The sequence below is a fragment of the Chlorella variabilis genome (genome assembly GCF_000147415.1).
Source record: "Chlorella variabilis unplaced genomic scaffold CHLNCscaffold_14, whole genome shotgun sequence".
NCBI classification, from domain to species: Eukaryota; Viridiplantae; Chlorophyta; class Trebouxiophyceae; order Chlorellales; family Chlorellaceae; genus Chlorella; species Chlorella variabilis.
Window position 1 is genome coordinate 646,911 of NW_005435074.1, and position 8,685 is coordinate 655,595.

At 67.4% G+C, this 8,685-nt stretch overlaps 3 protein-coding genes across 3 annotated transcripts; 1 reads left to right on the forward strand and 2 right to left on the reverse strand.

Annotated features, from left to right (window-relative positions):
• Positions 1-2,319: 2,319 nt before the first annotated feature.
• On the reverse strand, positions 2,320-4,994 carry CHLNCDRAFT_135657 (hypothetical protein; the record flags this gene model as incomplete). The annotated part of the gene is made up of 10 exons (XM_005846410.1): positions 2,320-2,456; positions 2,577-2,615; positions 2,732-2,831; positions 2,953-3,096; positions 3,217-3,297; positions 3,430-3,524; positions 3,657-3,806; positions 3,977-4,102; positions 4,298-4,437; positions 4,615-4,994. The coding sequence occupies 10 exons, from the start codon at positions 4,992-4,994 to the stop codon at positions 2,320-2,322; spliced, it is 1,392 nt and encodes a 463-aa protein (XP_005846472.1).
• An 806-nt stretch (positions 4,995-5,800) lies between these two features.
• CHLNCDRAFT_135658 (hypothetical protein) lies at positions 5,801-7,157 on the reverse strand (the record flags this gene model as incomplete). The annotated part of the gene is made up of 4 exons (XM_005846411.1): positions 5,801-6,003; positions 6,226-6,355; positions 6,524-6,700; positions 7,047-7,157. 4 exons carry the CDS (start codon positions 7,155-7,157, stop codon positions 5,801-5,803), a joined length of 621 nt encoding a protein of 206 aa, XP_005846473.1.
• A 576-nt stretch (positions 7,158-7,733) lies between these two features.
• CHLNCDRAFT_17799 (hypothetical protein) lies at positions 7,734-7,970 on the forward strand (the record flags this gene model as incomplete). Its single annotated transcript, XM_005846234.1, has 1 exon — positions 7,734-7,970. A coding segment is annotated over one exon (237 nt), but the record flags the coding sequence as incomplete, so codon positions are not given.
• Between the last annotated feature and the right edge of the window lie 715 nt (positions 7,971-8,685).

Below are 8,685 nucleotides of genomic sequence, written 5' to 3' on the forward strand. Positions count from 1 at the left end.
ATGCCAGCACGGCATAGCCGCGGGCCAGGCACTGCTTGGAGTGGGACACCTCCTCGGGCAGGCCTGCGGCGGGGGTGGTGGGAGGCACGGGAGGGCAGCGGGAGGCGGGTGGGATCAAGGCGACGGGCAGGCCCAGCAGCGGCCCAGGCCTACACAACCGCACGGGCGTGGCAGTGCTTGCGGCATGCCGTGCACTTGCACAATGGAGGGCCAGGCGCGTGGGCGCCGTCGCGGCCAGGTGGCGGGCGGGCTACTCACCGGTGCATCTCGGGCACTTTTTGCTCTTGTAGAACCAGCTGTGGGGGTCGTGCTTACAGCCGTGCACAAAGATGCAGGTGCCCCTGATGCGGTTGCGGGGGATGCGCGGGAGCTTGAAGAGGGCCACACGCTTCCGGTCCATGGGGTACCTGCGCAGGGCGGCGAGGCGGCACGCGGCGGCTCAGTGTGCCCGCAGGCCACGGCTGCGTGCCGAGGCTTGCCGAAGTCCAGCTCTGGCCGGCCAGCGCAGCTGGGAACGAGAGGCTGCCGGCTGTGGCATGGCGCGCCCGATCGTGCCGGCGGCGGTGGCGCCACCCTGCAGCCGCGGCACCCACTTGAACACGTCCGGCGCGCCCAGGGAGCTCAGCGCGTCCGTCTGCATCATGGCGGCCGCCATGACGGTGCCGATGGCGGTGGCCACCTGCTCCCCGGTGGCGTTGACGACCGGGGCGGCCGCCGAGGCGCCCACCATCTCGGGCACCTCCAGGCCGGCGTTGGAGTAGCGGGCCGCCGTGTCCAGCCCCTGCAGGATGCTGGCGTACAGGGGCGCCAGCCCGGGAGGCGGCTGGATGGCGAAGGGGCCCATGGGGCCGTCCAGGCTCTGGGCGCGGGCCGGCGCCGCCGCCAGCAGCGCGCATGCGGCCGCCGCCGCCAGCAGGACATGCAGTGGTCGACGCATGCTCGCGGTCTGCGTCTGGTGCAGGCCTGCAGCACGTGATTGAAGCATCCAGGCGCCCGGATTAGAGGGGCTGTGCACCAGGCGGCGTGTGCACGCCCGCCGCTCCCAATGCCCCTATAGGAGAGAGGTCATGCACAGCTTTGTGCCCATCGCAGCTGCTGTCTCTTCGGATCGAATGCAAAAATGCCGTCGGCAGGAGAGGGGGCAGCCACCACATGCCGTGCCTCCGCCGCAGAAACGCGCTTGCCAGTCGACAGACTGTCCTGGACTCACCGCTACACGCCGTTGCCTCTGCCTTGAAGGTAATTAACGGGAAGGCTGGGAATGGATTGAAGAAGCCCTTCCCGCTGATGGGTCCATGGACCTGCTGCGTTGGGGACGCGGCATGGATGATGGGCCGCGGGGTCATCATCACAAAGGGCGCGTGCTGACCATGGAGCCTGCTTGCATCGGGGTCAGGAGATGTCTGCAGGCAGCGGCGGCTGCCGCACCGCCACCACACGGGGGCCAGAGTGCTGGCCCCCGCCGGCGGCACGTGGGCGGCAGCCTCCAGCTGCAGTGGTGCGCTGATTCCACCTGGTGGTAGGACAATGGAGGGGTAGGATTGGCGCAGGCCGATGCAGAGACGCTCTGTTGAAAGCACAAGTCTGTGTTATGTGCCGCTGGACAAGAATCCCCCCCCCACCCGCCGCTAACCGCCCTCCAACCGACGTGCCGCCACCACTGCATGGCATCTTTGCTGCTGGCCATCCCGTGTTGCCGTGGCCTCAAGGTGCCTCGCCACCTCTCCTGCTGCTGCTGGCCTCGCAGCAGCCCGATCCAAGCAGTTAGGCCCTGCGAAGCCCGTGCATGTGCCTGCACTTTCTCCCCGCCCACACCCCCAGTGTGCCCGCGCAGGTCAGTTCTGCCTTTAACACATCGTTTTGTTTCACCACAACTCTCATTCGCATCATGCAACAGCATCATGGTAGTCACCCAACAACTGCTGGGCTCGTCTGCGCATGATGCACGTTGGCTGCTGTAGGAAAGGGGTGGGCAGGTGTAATTGTAAGCAATTGGGCTGCACCCATGGAGGAAGTAGAGACACTGAGCGGCGGGGGAGGTACCATGTTCAAGGGATTGGTTGGGAGGAGAGCAGCGGCAGGGGATCGGTGGGCAGTTATGAGTGGGAAATGGGCACAACGGTCCGGAGCAGCACGTCCTGGCTGGCGACTATGTACAACTATGCGAGCCTATCCAAAGCTTGTGCATCTGCTGTGTATGACCAGGCAAACCACGGGAAAGGGTGGAGATGACTGCTGCTGAAAGCTAGCTAGCTATGTGTCTCTTAGGCATACAGACACTAGCGGAGCTGGGAGGGCACCGCCGTCTGGTGCGGCACATCACCCCCTGCCGCGGCAGCCCTCGCGCTTCTCGGTGAGGCAGGCAATGTTGTCCCGCACGTTGTACTTGCGCACCAGCGCGTTGAGGTTTGAGCGGCGGGGGTTCTCCAGCCAGGCCAGCGTGGCGCGCACATAGTCTGCAGGCGGAGGTGGGGAGTGGATGGCGGCGGGCGGTGAGTGAGCAACATGCCAGGGCTGCCTCCCGGGGGCAGGCCACGGTGGCTGCGCCTGCCATGCCATGCAGCAACGGTGCTCACCCGACACAATCTCGTGCCACGCCCAAGCCAGGTTGAGCTCTGCAAATGAATCAAGGGAAACAGCTGTGCAATCAATCGTCCGTGCAGACTGATGCACATCAGCGGCGGCAGAGCAAGGAGAATGCGGAGCCCCAGGGAGGCAGCCGGCCACCCACCCTGCCAGATCTGGCTCTCATCGGAGACGAGGTTGTAGAAAGGGTCGTTTTGCTTCAGCCAGGGCACGGCCTTCAGCAGCTGGTTGACCCACTTGCGATTCTGCGGCAGTGGAGGGAGGGCGCGCGAGTGGCGGGCTGACACGAGGCAGGCGTGGCTGGCAGCAGGTGGCTGGCGCAGGGTAGGGCGGCCACACGGCTGCAGCCAGACGCCCGCCACTCACGGTGCGGACGTCGTACAACACGTTGCCGCGGCGGTCAATGACGCGGGCCTTGACCAGCGCTTGCCAGATCTGGGCCGACTGCTGCTTGTTGATGTAGACTGAGCGCTGCGCCAGCCAGGTGCGGTGCACAGGGCGGGCGGGGACCTGCCAGGTGGGCAGGGGTGGCGGAGGATGCCCAAGTGGTGAGCATGGGGTGCAACGCGTGGGCAGCGGGGAGCGGTTCTTGAGAACCAGGGGCGCTGCCGCCACAGCCGCCACACTCACATATACGTATTCGGCAGGCACGCCATTGCGGTTCAGGATGTATGTGGCCTGCTCAATCTGGCGCCTGGTCTGATCGTCGCGCTGCAGGCAGGTGGGCAGGCCATGCCAACAAGATGTGAGCGGCATGGGTGCTGGATCCAGGGCAGGGCTGGCATCAGGAAGGGCGGGGTGTGTTGTGGGCGCTGCCCAGGGTTGGCTGGCTGCCCGCCCCACCTGCATCATGTAGAAGGCGGTGGGCGGGAACCTGACTTTCAGGTTGCCGCGACCGTCGGTGGCACCCCACGCCTTCTCCCACGGCATGTTGACCTCTGTGGAGCAAATAGGCACATGGGGCGGCGGCGGGTGAGGAGGGGGCAGGGGCCAAGCAGCACTGGCACCACCGTGGAGGCGTGGGTGGGTTGGCTGAGGCTGGTTTACGGCTGTGCTCTGGAGAAACCCACCGCTGACAACTCCGTCCATCCACATGGTCATGGGGAACTTGACGGCAAAGGAGGCGCCCGAGGAGACGCCAAAGATGAACTTGGCCTTGCCCATCATGTTGAAGGTGTTCATCCAGTTAGTGACCAGGTCGCGGGCAGAGGGGTGGTCATCTGCGGGAGAGAGCGGGCGGGGAGAGTAGCGGGCAGGCGGGCGGGTGGGGAGCTGTGGGCTGAGCTATGGGCAAGAGGGAGGCACTGCGAGCTGGCTGGCAAACTATGGGGGCATTGTAGGATGCGCCGGCACAGTGGAGGCGGGCGGGCAAGGCGCCCGGGACGCTCACTTGAGCCCGGGCCACCAGAGCTGGAGAAGCAGCGGAAGCGGTACCGGCGGTCCAGGGACATGAGTGCCAGCACGGCATAGCCGCGGGCCAGGCACTGCTTGGAGTGGGACACCTCCTCGGGCAGGCCTGCGGCGGGGGTGGTGGGAGGCACGGGAGGGCAGCGGGAGGCGGGTGGGATCAAGGCGACGGGCAGGCCCAGCAGCGGCCCAGGCCTACACAACCGCACGGGCGCGGCAGTGCTTGCGGCATGCCGTGCGCTTGCACAATGGAGGGCCAGGTGCATGGGCGCCGTCGCGGCCAGGAGGCGGGCGGGCTACTCACCGGTGCATCTCGGGCACTTTTTGCTCTTGTAGAACCAGCTGTGGGGGTCGTGCTTGCAGCCGTGCACAAAGATGCAGGTGCCCCTGGCGCGGCGCCTGGGAAAGCGGTAGAGGGCGACGCGGCCGGTGCCATCGTTGTAGCTGCGTGCGCCAGGGAGGGGTGCAAGGAGAGTGGCGGTGAGTCAAGGGTACCGGCGCTGGGCACATGCAGGGCAGGGGCACGCATCCGGCAAGCGCTGCAGGCAATGCATCAGGTACTGCATCGTCGGCAGCCGGCCGGGGCGGGGGTGGGGCGGCCTGCCGCCACGACTGACTCACGGGAAGACTGCGGGGTCGCCCAGGGAGGAGCGCGCCGAGGCCTCGGCCGACACCGCCGCCATGATGGTCCCCAGAGCCTGCTTGACCTGGTCCACGGTCACGTTGGCTGGGGGCGCAGAGGCGATGACCACGCCGTCGTCGGGCAGCTCCTGGTCCTTGAGGAAGGCGTCGGCGGTGACGGCCAGGCCCGCCGTCAGCTGCCGCACCAGCTGCGCATAGGCGTCGGTGGGGGCGTAGATGACGCCGGGGCCCTCAGGGCCGTCGTAGCGGAGCTGGGGAGGGGTGACGGGGGTGGCGGGGGCCACGACAGCGGCGTGGGTGGAGGCGGAAAGGGCCAGGAGGAGCGCTGCCGCCAGGGCGGCAGCGCAGCGGCAGCGCATGATGATGGCGGGGGAGTGACGGCGGAGGAGGCGGGGGTGCTGAAGGCGTTATTCCGCGGTCCTGCGGCAGCGTTTAGAGGGTGGAATCGGGGTGCAAGTGCGTTAAGAAGGTATCAGGGGTACCCAGCCCCATGTGCATGGCGGAGGCGGGGAAGGCGGCAGCAGGGCGCCTGCGCGCCTGCACAATCATCTCTCGCAAGCATAGAAATGCATCTGGAAGGGGTGCCCAGGTCGCGCAGAGGCGGCGGTGCAGTGATGGAAGGTATCGGTCAGAACGGCACCCCACGGCAAGCACCCTGCACACTCACCGTGCCACCAGAGGTGACGACGAGTGCCGGGAGACGACTACAGCGCAGGTAAGCGATGGCAGGAATACGTAGGAGGGTTGTGGGAGCGTCTGCACTTGTAAACTTTTGCTTTGGAAAGCTCGGGCCCAAAACCTGCAAATTGCCCCTTTCCGCGCCGATGCTGCAATGTATGAGCTCCTCTGGTCTATGGAGTCCGATCAGGGCGGCACCTGGCGGCACCAGCGACCACTCCCGAAACCAATTGGTGCCAGCCAGGAGGCACTGCCAGGTGGCAGGTCTCGGTTGGTGGACCCCTGCTGTCGATACGGCGATTCCGCTTCTAAAAGGACCACACAGATGTCTGAATCAAATGCACAGCTGTGCCGCAGGGAAGCCGCAGGGACACTTCTCACCGGTGCCCGCCAGTGTGGAAGCCGCATCCAACTCCAAAGAAGCTACCACTGTACCTGGAATGCATGCATGCGCCACAGCGACACATGCCTGACCTGGCAAGGCACCTCAGCATGCGGCATCAACCATCTCTGCCTGCTCCTGGCTGTGCTCCAGCTGCTTTAGCCGCTGCTCTCGCAGTGCACGCTGCACCTCCTCGTGCTGCCGCAGCATGTCCGCAACGTCAGCATGACCTGCCGCCTGAGCCAGCTCCCCCGCCGTTCTTCCCGCCGCATCGACCACTTGCAGCGATGCGCCAGCCTCCAGCAAGACTCGCACGCAAGCAAGCCGTGCATGCCAGCAGGCCAAGTGGAGCGCTGCAAGCAGATGCGAGCAGATGGGGCAGATGGCGGGGGTGGCAGGTTGGTTGGCACGCTGGCGCCAGATGCCTGGCTGGTGTGGCTGGAACAAGGGAGGGATGGCATCCGCTGGCGGAATCGTGCGGCCAGGCAGCCCAAAGCCTATCTCCTGCACCGCGAGCAGCCGAGCGGCACCTGTGTAGCCGCGGCTGTCGCGTGCATCCGGGTCGCCCCCATTCTCCAGCACCTTGCCCAGCAGCGGCGCCTGGCCCTCCGCCGCCAGTGCCAGCAGCGGGTGCCCAGGCAGGAGGCAAAACGCATCCACCTGCGAAAGCAGCCACTCGGCAGCGGCACACCATCTGCCAAGCCGCTACCCTGCCACAGTCGTCGAGCCATGCCAGCCCTCCCCCGTGTGGCTCCCACACGGGTGTGCCAGCCAGCCTGTCGGGTTGGAGGGCATGCAGCCGGCCTGGCATGGACCCTGCGCACTCACCACAGCATCCTCGGGGAAGTGCTCCCGCGTGACAAGCGGGCGATCGCACCAGCTTGGCAGCCCCTCCATGCTGACACCCTCCGGCTGCGCACTGCCGCCGCCGCTGCCGTCAGCGCCCTTGGGCTCTTCATCGGTTGCCGCGCATGCTGCTGGGCCGGGCGATGCGGCTGCGCAGCCCTGCAGGTTGCAAGGCAGGTAGGGAGGCTGGTGGAAGCAAGCGCGGGATGAAAGCACAGGCTGGTAGGACTGTCCCAGGTGTATTGCGGCAGTGGCGGATAAAGAAGAGGCTTGCCTTCGCTTTCGCATGCACTAGCCGGTCATCTTGTGCTGGGCTCGCAGCAGACAGCGGCTCGGCAGCCGCGGCCACTGCTGTTGGCGCCGGCGCCGGGTCTGCACCAGGTGCTGCCTGCTGCTGCCCTGTTGGCTCGCCGGGTGGCAGAATGCCTTCTCGGCATGGCTGCTCTAGTAATGCTGTTGCGGATACGGCACGCTGCCGCTTGGCCTCTCGGCAGCTGCTGCCCACAGTCGTTCGCTTCCTGCCGCCGCTGCCGCCGCTGACAGGGCCCGCAACGCGGGGGGACGCCTCGTTCTGAACGGCATTCTCTTTTTCGACGTCGCGGGTCGCCATTGCCATGGTTTGGTCTGCTTTCAGGGCCACAACGACTCCCCAACGACACGCACTTTTGCGGAGGGGCGGCGCTGGTGCTTGAAGCCACCCAAAGCGCACAGATGACACGGCCCGGCAGGGTGCAAGCAGGTTTGAGTGAGGAGGCCAGGAGGGATGTACTGCACCGCCGTGGCACATGTACCGAGAGAGTCACCCATCCCAAAAGGAACCGATCGCCATTCCGCTGGCCATTGTATACACTCTGCGAGCAGCGAGGGGCATACCACACTTGCACCACTGCAAAGCCCTTTCTAGTCACAGAAGGTGGCCGATCGAGTGTGCTGAGCGTTCCTGGACTCAGCCATACATGCCTGCTGGGTTGCCGCCGCGCTGTGATGGCCTTCCCGCTTGCCCCTCATGCCATCTGCCTCCTGTCGTCGCCCCTGCGCTGCTGCGCCCTCCCCCGACCCCCTACCCCGCCCCTCGCCCCCCACCCCTGCAGGGCGCTCTCTCCAGGCCATGCGGCGGGGGGGCGTGGGCCCGCTGCCCGCGGTGGCAGCCGCCGCGCTGCTGGTGCTGGCGCTGGCGTCGGGGCCCGCGTGCGGCGCGCTGCTGGCAATCGACCTGGGCTCCGAGTTCCTGAAGCTGTCCATCGTCAAGCCCGGCCGCATCCCCATCTCCATTGTCATCAACGAGATGAGCAAGCGCAAGACGCCCGCGCTAGTGGCCTTTGTGGACGGCGAGCGGCTGGTGGGTGAGGAGGCGGCGGGCGTGGCTGCCCGCTACCCAGACCGCGTGTACGCAGGGGTGGCGGGCCTGCTGGGCCGCCCCGCCGACGACCCGGCGCTGACAGCCAGCCTCAAGGCCAGCTACCGGCCATACACGCTGGTGCCCGCACCCAACCGCACCTCGCCCGCCGCCGCGGCGGTGCAGACCGACGGCGGCGACGCCTACTCGGCTGAGGAGCTGGCGGTGAGCTGGGGGGCAGAGGGAGAGGGGGGCACGGTGGCGTGGCCGCAGCCGCCCCGCGCGATCATGCGCAGGCAGGCACGCGCACGCCGTCCCCTGCCGCGCCGCACCCGACCTCTCTTCTCGTGGCTTGCCCGCCGTGCCTCGCCCCCACGTGCCGCCCGCCCGCAGGCCAGCCTGCTGGAGTACGCCAGGCAGCTGGCTGAGGTGGCGGCGGACGGCTCCCCCATCACCGACTGCGTGCTCACGGTGCCCGCCTCCTTCACGCAGCAGCAGGTGGGTCGTGCAGCCAGCCAGCAGCCAGCCAGCCAGCCAACCAGCAGCCAGCAGCCAGCCAGCAGCCAGCAGCCGCAAGCCTTAACGACAGGTCCACGCGGGGGCTGGCAGCCGTGCCGCGGCGGCCGCGTCTGCCCGCTGCTGCCCCCCAGGCCCAGCCCCTGGCGTGCGGCGGCAGCACGCCGCGCCCGCACACCGCACCCACCCTCCCCTCGCCGCCCGCGCCGCCGCTCCGCCCTACCCATGCCCCCCGCAGCGCCTGGCCCTGCTGGATGCCGCCAAGCTGGCGGGGCTGAATGTGATGGACCTG